General features: G+C 38.3%; 1 protein-coding gene across 2 annotated transcripts in view; it reads left to right on the top strand.

Annotated features, from left to right (window-relative positions):
• The window catches only part of TRAPPC3L (trafficking protein particle complex subunit 3L), a 53649-nt gene that overhangs the window by 20328 nt on the left and 20661 nt on the right, over positions 1-12660 (top strand). For both annotated transcript variants that reach the window (XM_070556877.1, XM_008518118.2), the window contains exon 3: positions 1996-2095. In XM_070556877.1, the coding sequence (XP_070412978.1) occupies positions 1996-2095 (100 nt within the window). The remainder of the gene's footprint in view (positions 1-1995; positions 2096-12660) is intronic.

Here is a 12660-nt window from a genome sequence, read left to right as displayed (position 1 = left end):
GTTAGAAGATTTAAACAGATTGAAGGGCCAAATTAGCCCAGTTGAGCATTTTAGAGCTTTTTAAAGTTTACTTTATTTTATTTTCAGTTGGAATACAGAAAAAAGACAAAGGAGAGCTTGAAAGATTTTTTGTTTTGAACCCTTGGTTTCCTTCCTTTCTTTTTGCTTATTCTTTTTCTATTGGAAAGTTCTTTTCCATGGTCCTGTGTTTATTTTGGTTCACACACTTTTTTTTTTCATTTCTTCTTAGTCAGGAGCACTCTTTCAGCTAAACTGTCTGTAATGGTGGGAGCTGCTTAAACTGTTTTACACTTTGGTCATCCTTAAACATGTGATGTAGCATTTCCAGAAGTTACGCCATTTTATTTAACTTATGTTAAATTGGCGTTGTTTTGTGAAACAGCTGTAGAAAATGAAGAAACATTTGTTTGACTAAAAAAATACCTTTGGTTAGCTACATGGATGCACATTTCAACAAATATGAATGAAACATTAAAGAATAAATTTTGAGAGGCTGCAGAAAAGCCTTGCCTTAAAAAAACAATAATTCACATTTGGATTTCTTTAATAGCTTCTGCTGAGAGCATCTTACATTTTTACTTTGATATGTAAAATATCTACTTTACAGAAACATACCTTTGACCAAAGCAAGATATATATACGTACGCTGCACTAACCATAATGTTCTGGGTTCCCATTACTGTCGCCAGTGGCCAAGCCTGTGGATAGGCAGAAAAATTAGAAAACACTGGAAACGTTTTTTAAATCCTGGTACAACTATTTCTGTAAAGTGTATGTTCTGTTCTTTGAAAGTCTTTTCAGTGGGAACTTCCTGTTTAGGATCACAGAACATTTTTCTCGAAAGGCAAGTAAGCTAAATTGAATATTTCTATGCACTCAGAAATATAAATAGAATATCTCATAGATTTAATGAATTAACGAGCACTCTGACATCAAATCCATCTCCCTCCAACCACCCTGTCGCAAAATATCTCCCCCACTTTTAGACCCTATGGAGCAAATATTGCGTCTGCAACTGTGGAGTCTTTACTTTGCTGGGAATATGTTGCTCCGTTTAAATTCCTTCACTTGTCTGTGCATGTGTGGCTGTAAAATTCAAAGACAATTTTGTGCCAACAATTTGGCAAAAGCAGTCTTATTCCTTTCTATTTCTACCATTAAGGCCATATCTCCTCAACTAGATTGAAAGTTCTTAGGTTCTTAGGTCTAGCTTGTTGAAGGTGTCTTCTCAGCCATCTTAGCCACATTCTCCATTGTATTATCGCATCTCAATAAAAGACTTTCAGAATCGTACTTCAGGTACTGCTCAAGCTGTTTGCTGTGTGCTGGAGCTAACAGATAATACAAATAGCTTCTCCCAAGTCCCATAGCTTCAGTTTCCCTGGTATGAGAAATGAATTTTCTGAATTTGGCTTTTTTTCTTTTTACTAAACTTCAGAGTTCTAACTGCTGATGCCTGCACTGGCAACAAAAACTGATTTCTCTATTCCCTTCTTCCCCTCCTTCCAGATCCCATCACAGACACGCCTCCCTCCTACCGTAACGGCTGTGCTAAGAGAAAAATGAGCATCCGGGAACCACATCTGTAGCCAACAAAAAGCTAGCTAGACCCTCATTCTGTTTCCGTCAACAGCTAATGATGAGAGAGTTAGCTGCTAATGAGAAACATCAGGCTGCACACATCAGACTCCTTTAACTTTAACTTACACTGTCAAATTTGGGCCAGCCCTTACTCCTCAGACTCCTTTGCTTGTAGGAGACTAGTTAATATTTCCTGGAAGTGTTGCTCTCTGTTTCTATGGTCTGTGGGGCTCCTTAGCCCACTGCCAAATAGCCATTTGACTTGTCAAGTTTAGTTTACTTTGTTATCCTCTTGTGCAAGGGCCGATCAGATGAATCCATTCTTAAACATTGATAGACGTCACTAATTCTCAAATATTATCTTCAGACCACACTCTTCTCCTTCATCCGCAGGGGATATGGCATTGGAACACGGCTGGTGGAGGACTTTTTGGCTCGCTCTTGTGTAGGAAGATGCCATAGCTATTCAGAAATCACAGACATAATTGCCCAGGTGAGCACATTTTTCGGTCTGTCAGTATGTTTTGAAAATCTTTGATTCGTCCTCAGTTTGGTGATTTTCTACTCCGATGGAACCAAGTTCCAGTTGTATTCATTATTAGGTGCTAAGAGAGGGGATTCTGATCGAAAAGCATTTTATTTAAGCACAGAGATAAAGCTATTGTGAACGGAGAAAAATGCTTTAACCATCTATCGATTTTTCTGAACACATAGTGTATGCGGAGTGTGTGTCCCACACAGGGAAAAATATTTTGAGAGGGTAAACAGAGGGGAATGTAGTAGGGCAACTTTATAACATGCATGTCCCGAATCAATTTCTTTATATAATCGTTTTCAGCACATGGAAGGAGATGGCCCTTGGCTGTCTCAGAGAATATTATTGTAGCCATTTCATTCCCAGAGCAATGTTTTCCCAAGAGGAAAATAAAGCTTCCTGCAAATGGAAGTGCTCTAAGACTTTCACAGTCCTCATATATGAGACAGAATTTGGCATCATCCAGAACTAGCTCAAATTTCTTAGATATAAGATGAGATGGGGAAATGCAGCCATAGTGAGACTTTCCTTAATCTGCCAGGTTATCAGATTAAATCAGGACTATGGTTATTACCCTAGTGTTGTTCATTTGAAGAAGACCTAGAAAGTGTGCACGGATGTGAGATATGTATGAGGTCCAGGGATGCCACCTCCAGGTTCTCACAACCGGCCAATTAAGTCAATCTCATTCTTCTTTTCTCTCCTGATGCTTAACATTATTATACGTTGCCGTACTGACTCTTCACATGAGTGGCAATCATAGTGCTACATGTGCCTTGTGATTCTAAATGCAGTGTTACATATCTTTTTTGTCTTTCCTCCTTACAGTATCTCTGTGAAGTTGGCAGAGTAGGAGTTATTATCCCCATTTTTCCAGATAAGCAAACTGAGTCCCAGAAAGCAAATAATAAATTGATTACTAGTACATGTGAAAAAGAAATTTGCACATTCAAAAACACAATCCAAATGAAAGATTTTCCCGCTTATTGTCATTATTACTTTCATTATGTCATGGCTAGTGGATCATGTGGTTGAAATGGAAATCCAGGTCTTCTAGTCCTAGTGTAGTGAGTTTAGCACAGGACTAAACAGGTTGTTAAAAATTCTCTTTCCATATTGGAGGAATATAACTAAGATCTTGAAACAGTAGTTTGAAAAATGAAATAATTTTTCACTAAATCAATTCTATGGGCAATACTATAAGAATACCAGCTGTTTTAATGGAAAGGAAATATTAAAAATATCTAAATGCAGATGGTTGTGTTCTATTTCTGTAAAAAATGCCATTGGGATTTTGAAGGGAATTTTACTGAGTCAGTAGATTGCTTTGGGTAGTATGGGCATTTGAACAATATTGAGTATTCCAATCCATGAACACGGATGTCATTCCATTTGTTTTTGTCTTAATTTCTTTCATCAATGTTTTGTAGTTTTCAGTATACAGTCTTTCACCTCCTTAGTTAAGTTTATTCCTAGGCACTTCATCCTTTTTTTGTGCTATTGTAAAAGGAATTTTCTTAATTTCTTTTTTGGATAGTTCATTGTTACTGTATAACAACACAACTGATTTTTGTATGTTGATTTCATATCCTGCAACTTTACTGAAAAGATTTATTAGTTATAAACAGGTTTTTGTGGTGTCTTTAGGGTTTTCTACATACAAAATCATGTTATCTGCAAAAAGAGATCATTTTACTTCTTTTCCAGTTTGGATGCCTTTTATTTCTTTTTCTTGCCTAATTGCTCTGGCCAGGACTTCCAGTACTATGTTGAGCAGAAATGGTGAGAGCAGTTATCCTTACTTTGCTCCTGATCTTAGAGGAAAAGCTTTTAATTTTTCACCATTGAGTACGGAAATGGGAAAAATGTCTCTTCAACAAATGGTGCTGAGAAAACTAAATTACCACATGCAAAAGAATGGAATTGAACCCTTATCTTACACCATACACAAAATCAACTCAAAATGGATCAAAAACTTAAACATAAGACCCAAAACTATAAAACTTCTAGAACAAAGCATAGGGCGAACTACCATGACATTGGTCTTGACAATGATTTCATGGATATGACATCAGAAGCACAGGCAACAAAAACAAAATAAGCAAGTCAGATTACATTAAACTAAAAAGCTTCTGCATGGTAAACAATCAACAGAGTAAAAAGGCAACGTACAGAATGGGAGAAAATATTTGCAAACCATATATGTGATAACAGGTTAATCTCCAGAGTATATAAGGAATTCCTATAACTCTAGTAAAAAAAAAAAACAAAATTGCTAACCCGATTAAGAAATAGGTTAAGGATTTGAATAGACATTTCTCCAAAGAAGACATGCAAATGGCCAATAGGAATATGAAACAATGCTCAAAGTCACTAATCAGGGAAATGCAAATCAAAACTACACTAAGATATCACTTCACACTTGTAAAGATGTCTATTATTAAAAAAAATACAAGAAGTGTTGGTGAGGATGTGGAGAAAGTAGAACCCTTGCACACTGTTGGTGGGAATGCAAAATGGTGCAGCCACCATGGAAAACAGTATGGAAGTTTCTCAAAAAGTTTAAAATAGAGTTACTATTATGATCTACCAATCCCACTTCTGGGTATTTATCCAAAAGAATTAAAATCAGGATATCAAAGAAATATTAGCACTTCCATATTCATTGCAGCACTGTTCACAGTAGCCAAAATGTGGAAACAACCTAAAAGTCTATTGACAGATGAATGGATAAAGAAAATATGGTGTATACATCAATGGCATTAAAAAGAAGGAAATTCTGCAGTATGCAACAACATGGTTGAAGCCAGTCACAGAAGGACTAATACTGCATTATTCCACTCATATGAGGTATCTAAAATAGTCAAATTCATAGAATACAAGAGTGGAATGGTGGTTGCCAGGAACTGTGGGGAGAAGGAAATGGAGAGTTACTAATCAATGGGCATAAAGTTTCAGTCAAGCAAGATGAATGAGCTCTAGCGGTGTATTGTACAACATTGTAGCTATAGTCAACAATAATGTATTGTACACTTAAACATTTAAGAGGGTAGATCTCATGTTAAGTATTCTTATCACAATTTAAAAAAAACACTTAAAAGAAACAGGTCTGTTTGATATGAAACTAAGAGCATGTATTATATCCATTTTCCCAAATATCTCTTCTCTAAACCTTTTATGTCTTTTTGACCTTTCTGATGTCATGCAAATTCTTGTCTGCTCCTCCTGTCCTCAGTGAACTGGGAAAAGATCCACTTCCGCTCCCATGCAAGAGTCCTTCTTAACAATGAGGAGAATATTTCCTCACCCTTACTCATCTCTTGCGCAGACAAGTTGTCTCCTGGTCTTTTGCACTTTCCTTCAAAGGCTTCCCTCTTCATCATTTTCACTTCTCCAGCAAAATGTTCTTTCACATGTGGGAATGATGTCACCCAATTCAAGAGCATTTTAACACTGATGAAGGGTCAGACTTTAGTTATGTCCTGACCCACTGAAGCTTTGCTTATAATTAGCAGCTTTCATTAAAAGGTCTGGCCTTCGGGAGCGTTATCTCGTTAATCCTTGTAAACGCGCCTCAGAGGAGGCAGGTGTCAGACGTTCCAGAGTCAGTTTTATAGAGAAGTGTGCGAGGTCAGAGGAAGTTTACGGTAGTCACATGCTGCTTGTGGAGCAGGGCAGAACCAGGAACAGAACCTGATGGTTGTGACCTTCGTTTGGCTGCCCTCTCAGACCATGCTCTTAGACAGAACACCATTATCATCCTTCTCGAGTGCCTGTATACATGCACTGTGGCTTCCACAGAACTCATGATCCCTGCCCTGGTTTCAGAGAAGGAAAAACAGAGAAAGAGAGAAAGAAGATGCTTTTGAAGAGAACTGACTAGATGACGAAACCTATGCCCAGATGAGTGAAGTGAGTCCTCCAAGAGCTAGTTAGTGAAACACTGTGCGTAGGAACAGGTCTCCTGACCTTATGCTGTGCTCTACACTCTGCCGCTGAGAGGGAAAAATTATGTAACTTCAGGTATTAATAACATCCCTTTCTCTCTTATTTTCCTCACTTTGCCTTTTCCAAAGGAGAGGTCACTCTATCACTAAGCATCTGACAAATCATGTCGGCAGGGCTTAGACCTCAAATTCCGCCATCTAGTGGTCTGAGAAAAAAATCCCATGACACAGGCCAAATCATTGATTGGAAAAAATCTTTAGTCAGCCTTATATTTTACACAAAAAGAGATGACAGGCTAATTCTAAAGGCATCTTCCTGAAACATTAAAATGTACCCATTTTTAACATGCGATTTTTTTCGTATACAAGCCTACTTTTTGTGGTGATTGCCTCGAGGTATAACTAACTACACATTTCAAATAAGACATATAATTTATAAAAATTGTCAGCAGCATTACAAATGATATTGAAAAACTTTGGTAATACAAAATCTTTCTTCATAAAAGCTCAAATTCCCACCTTTTGTCTTTTTTTCCCTTATGAGAGCCTTGTACACTAAAAAGGGCATCTATCATTAACCCCATTTTACTGATCACGTAATTCAGACTTAGACGTCACCACAGACACATAGTAAGAAAAGTCAGCTTAGAATTCAATTCTTCTGACCTTATTCCAGTGTTTCTTCCAAATATTGTTTCTTTAAAATGTGCCTTTGAAGATTTTCTCCTATTATGATCATTATTATGAGAAAAATGAAAATGTGGAATTTGCAGGAGAGTTGCCATAGCGGTTTTTAGTTGTGGTATTGAAATATTAGAAAGTTTAACTGTAACTTAACAGGCATAATCTCCTTCAGTTTATTATCAGGATGAATAGAAAATACAAAGTTACTTCTCTTTGGTCTAAGGTCTAAAAAACCTCCTTAGTTATACAAAAATATATTTCATGGTTTCCAAACACACTTATGATAAAAGTTTTATTATTAGAGATAAACTTGATTATTTAAATCAAGATGGTCATATTGACAAGAAATATTATAATATTGCCTTTTAAAAGGAATTTAAACACAAGGAGCTCTGATCCTCGTCAGATTCAGAGCAATAGTCTGATCAAGTCCAATGTAGTAGACATTAAAAGGTGAGTCCACATCCTGTTCAGCCACATTCCCAGTGTGACCCTGAGCAAATCGTAAAGACTGCCAGAACCTCAGTTTCCATATATGTCAGACGAGAGTTTTCTCAGTATAGTTCTCCTGATTTTCAGCTATTACTTTCCCAAGCTGAAATCTAGACAGGGAACTATAATCATAAATAGCTGAATGTGGTGGGCGTAGCTTCCACGGCCTCTCTCAGAGCATCCATAGCTTCTAGTTACTGATGGTGTTTACAGCTGCTTGGTGCAGCACGAGCTGTTCATCGCGGCTGGGAAAGCTTTTTACTGTCAGGTCGATGTCATAATGATGGTCGCTCTGAGGGGTATTGAGGGAATTTATAATTTTTCAACATAAACATCACATTATTCATGTTGTCAGTGTAAGATGAAATTTTTAAAGAAAGAAAAATATGATATAAAATACATAAAAAGACTTGTAAAACTTGAAATTCTGGTCTTCAGACTAAAAAATTGGAACCCAATATATTGTACTTGTCGGAAATTCTGGAAAGCAAAAATGAGATCATTTCCTTTTAATAGTATAAATTGAAATTTTGCCTTAATTAAATAATGTGAGCAATGATTGTTTTTTGGATAAGTAATAAAAAAAATCGAAGCAATAATTGAAAGCAAGTGTTCATAGGAGGCAACATAAATGAGGATACCTAAAGCAGGAAAGGAAATCTAAATGGTGAATTTTGTAAATATCAACTCCAGGACAACAGATTTAGGAATATAATCCAGAGAGGAGTCTAAAAGGCAGAGGAAATTTTTTTTTAGTGGTTAAATCATTTTTATTTCAATAAAGTGGTCCATTTAAGACTAGAGTTGATTCTAGAAGGACTCCAGCAAGTCCTTCTGGTCATATTTCTTTTATTCTGCTTCCGATCTGAATGCGCAAAACTGCCATGGCAGAATCTATACAAATAATTCAAATATTTTGAAGCCTTAAAGTCCTGAGTCACTTTCGGATGGTGGCGGCTCCGTGGACGTAGAATTACCATCTCCAACAAAGATTCGTACTCAGAAGCACTGATTTAATACCTCAAAAGGGACATCCAAATCTGACTTTATTAGACATTTTCAGAGGGGTGTGCCATGGCTTGGAAGGTGAATCAGTGAGGTCTCAGTCAGGAGATAGAAATCACACAATCATTTCAACAAGGAAGGTTTAGCATAAAACGTTAGTAACTATTTACAGGGGACTACCTGGTAAGAAAGGGAGAAAATGCTAAAGAATTCCCTAGTGCTGAGAGAGAATACCCAAAGAAGGAACACATTTTGAAGGAGGCCCCTCTTCCCAAGGCTGAGCCTCTAACGTCTTTGGAGACGTGTGATTGAAGCCCATGGATGGGGGAAAAGGCCTCTGGGTTGCCTGGCTGAGACTGGTGGGCAGGGGATCATGGATCAAAACTGGTAAGTGGGAATCTCCCACTGGGGTAAAAGTGGGTTGAGGCGGGCAGTGAAGGAACCACGGGCCGGGACTAGCCAGCTGGGAAGGGAGTGCCACTGGGTAGCCCACGCACTACCAGTCACCATTTCCAGCAGGAGTAAAACAAGAAAAGGCACGCTAGAGCCAGGAACAGCAGCCCTCTCTCCTGCTGTGCCCCTACAGAACCTTCCACTGGCAAAGGAGAGAGATTTGCAAGATCTACCTCCAGCATCACAAGCAAGGCACTGAAGAGTGGGTTTGGAGCTGAGAGGCAACAATCCTGCTAACAACCAGCCCAGAAGGCAAGAGCCATTGTGGTGCTTGCTTACATGTCTACTGCCGTTTGTGACTTTGGTGGCCTCATGTTTGACCCTATCCAAACTGCTTGCCTACACATGAGCTGTTCTCACCTCTAAGTGCAACTCTAGCAGGCTGGTGGAAGGGAGATGTGGCAAGGGAAACCGCATTCTTTTCTTTGAAGGGTAGGGCCAACTTCCTTACAGTGAAGATGCAAAATAGAATGAAAAGCACAATTTTCAATATGCAAACTTTTCTTCTGAAAGAAAGATTTTCTGTTAAACACTGAAGTTTGTTAAATACAGCCGCTGCTTCTTTTTCTACGAATTTCTCTGTAACCAAATCTATGTCCTCTCTCCCCTAACTATTAAATCTACTCTGTTTTATTACCGTTAGAAGTGGTATTAAATGACATTATGGGCCAAGAACCGCAGAATGTGGCTGACCAATAACTTGTACTCTCTTCCATGGAAGTCCACGGAAGTGAGATGTATGGCACAATGCAGGTCGGCACGTAAGCTGCCACCCAGTGGAAGATATGGTGGGATCTTGGGGCTGAGACTTACAGCCCGCGTAAGGGTCTCAGAGGCTTTAAATCAAACAAGTGCATTTTCTGAAATGTCCATATGTTAACGTGCCAAAGGGCGAAACTTCCTTTGCGTTGTAGGAGGCAGGCGTTGCGAGGTCCAGATGAGTAAGCGAACATGACAGAACAACCTTGAAAAGGTAAAGGAACTCATGATTAACCTTACTTAGAACATCTTTATGATGAAAATAGAGCAACCTAAGCCTGCATTTTAGTTTAATGTTTTAATCAGTCTGTGAAATACAATTTGACTGTGTTTTGTGCCTGTTGATCTTCCAAGAATTTGCTGTTGCCCAGCTTCCTTTGTATATATTTCATTCTCCATCTAACCAGAACAAAAGTGTTTCACAAAGAATAGAAATAATATAGTTTTCTCAGGTTACAGTAATACTCATTAACTTTGTTTGATTTGGTACTTTATTGTACTATCCAGTGAAGTTAACTCTCTTTTGTGGGACATTTCATTTCCCCATGACGTCTGTAAGCTTTTCAAAGGGAGGGATAATTTCAGGCATTCCTGGGGGTTGTCCCACTGTGCTGTGGCAAACCAGCACATTGTAGACATTCATTAAGTACCGTTGAAGTGAATTTAGGAAATATTTGGAGATGTTTTCACACATCTACTCACTGTTGCTCCTCCTATTCTGTCCACAAGAGGGCAGCAGTCCACATTCATCTTCAAATTAAACACTCCACTCCCTTTCCCTCGCACCCCAACTCTCACCACCTGCAGAAGCCCCCTTATTTCAAGCAACATTTATTACACTGAAACTTCAGCACTCCAAAAGTGTCTAGTTGCTCACAATAACAATTCTCACTAACCAAATTTGAACTGCAATAGGATCCTGGACAGGAAAATATCTGATTCTTATTAAATAATAGAAAGTGAATTCATCTTGATAATTTTATTGAAAGGTTTATTTTTTCCCCTATTTATATGAGTGGAGAAAGTTTCAGGAGAAGAAGGACATTCATTCTTGTTACATTAAGGTCAATTGTGATTACAAAATGCAAGCATTAAATAGGTAATCAAATGATTAGACAGTACAATTCACTTAACTTACTTAACAGGCATGTATCTCTTCCAGTTTATTATGAGGACAAATAAAAATGCAACTGTATCCCTCTCTTGTCTAAGACATAAATACATCTCCCTAGTTACGCAAAGCATATTTCATGCTTTCCAAACACATTTATGATAAAAAGTTTTATTATTAGGAGAAGCTAATTAGAGATAAAATTGATCATGTAAATAAATCATTGCCATTTATTATGGAAAATATTCGAAATGTATCCTAAAATTCATCACGGAGCTAAATTGTGTTAGGTAGACTCCTTTATATTGCTGGCATTGGGATTATGTCAGGTCATCGTGGGTTATGGTAAGGATATTTTGCGGCTCAACAGCTAGGCCTCGTGGAAGAATAGAAACTAAAAATCCTTCATTCCATCTTATCATCTCGGTAGCAGACATTAGCAGTTCCCTACTGCAATCCTCTGCCACTTTGGTGACTCGTCTATTCTTGGCTTACTTTGCTCTTACAGCTTCCTGCCGGCATCTTTCTTTCTCCTTTATCTTCTCTCCACTTCAGCAATCCTGCTGCTTCATGGTTTTTGCTGCCTGATAGCTTCTGCTTACTCTCTTTTTCTGCATATTTTTTATCATCCAAACTGTGACTCTGTGTGTCTCATACTCAAAGTCCCAGGAAGAGGGTCTCCAGCCTGTCAGTCAATCACTAGCCCTCTGCTGGGTAAAGCTTTCACACTAGGCCACTTCCACGCCCATAGCCAAACTATGTACTGACCGCCTGGGCTTTCCAATGCCCGTGCAAGTCCATTGTCTGTGGCCAGAACAGCAGGGTAATGAGACACAGAGCATGGCCATCATAGGGAACCCCTAGGAAGGGGATTTGGGTATGAAAAACATTCTGAGATTTCCCAAAATGGGACAAAGTCATTAGCAAAGACCTTGTTCTTCCAGTCTAGGAAATCTGTAACAGTAATTTGAGTCTTACTTTACCTATGAACCTGCTGCTCGCTTTATTCGTCTTACTGATGCTGGTGTTTCCTTTCCTTTGCTGCAGAGGCTAGAATTTGTATAGAGAATAATGCAGCAGGCTCCATTTAGCATGCTGACTATAAGGTATTGAAATAGAGAGAATTGTCATTGTTAGACGTTTTGCAGATAATAACCAAGTAAGCAAAGCTTTCAAAAGAAAACTTTCCCCTATGAAGCAGTCCAAGTGACACTACATTGTTAGTTGAAAGTAAATATTTTAGACCGTTAGCAGGAGTGGGTCAGACATTTCTCAGAACAGTAAACTTAGGGACCTTTGGTGGAAGGGAGATAACCAAATTCTCCTGGGAAAATGATGTTGTACTACAGTAGACGGTATTAAGTTTTCTTTTGAATTTCTAATAAGGGAATTAATCATAAAAGTTCACTCTTTTCCTCTAATCGTATGCAGCTTTTACTTTTGTTTCTCTTTTTCTAAATTTTTTTTCAATTCTTTCTTTTGTCATTCTGTGTTTTCTCAAAGAATGTTACCAGTGATGACCTGATTTTTCTTTCTTTCTTTTTTTTTTTTTTTTGAGGAAGATTAGCCCTGAGCTAACTGCTGCCAATCCTCCTCTTTTTGCTGAGGAAGACTGGCCCTGAGCTAACACCCATGCCCATCTTCCTCTACTTTATATGTGGGATGCCTACCACAGCATGGCTTGATGAGCGGTGCCATGTCCGCACCTGGGATCCGAACCGGTAAACCCCAGGTCGCTGAAACAGAACCTGCGCATTTAACCGCTGTGCCACCAGGCCGGCCCCTGACCCGATTTTTTACGTGAAGAGTAAAACTGCCCAGGTGAAATGAACTTAAACCAGGCCATTCAAGTTGGAGACATCAGCGTATCTTAGGGTTGTTGTTTTTTTCTCTTAAAAACAAAACATTTTTGTTCCTTATACTCCTGTAGTTTAATTTCCTTCTTTTTTCTGATTGTATTTCACTTCCTTCATTTTCTAAACAATTTTTTTAATTGTGCATGTTTCAAACACATATTTTTTTCTAAAAGCCACCCTATTTCACAATTCTGGCTATAAGCCTAAAAGTAATGC

The sequence above is a fragment of the Equus przewalskii genome, chromosome 9, assembly GCF_037783145.1.
Source record: "Equus przewalskii isolate Varuska chromosome 9, EquPr2, whole genome shotgun sequence".
Classification (NCBI taxonomy): Eukaryota; Metazoa; Chordata; class Mammalia; order Perissodactyla; family Equidae; genus Equus; species Equus przewalskii.
This window is presented reverse-complemented; position numbering and strand designations above follow the sequence as displayed.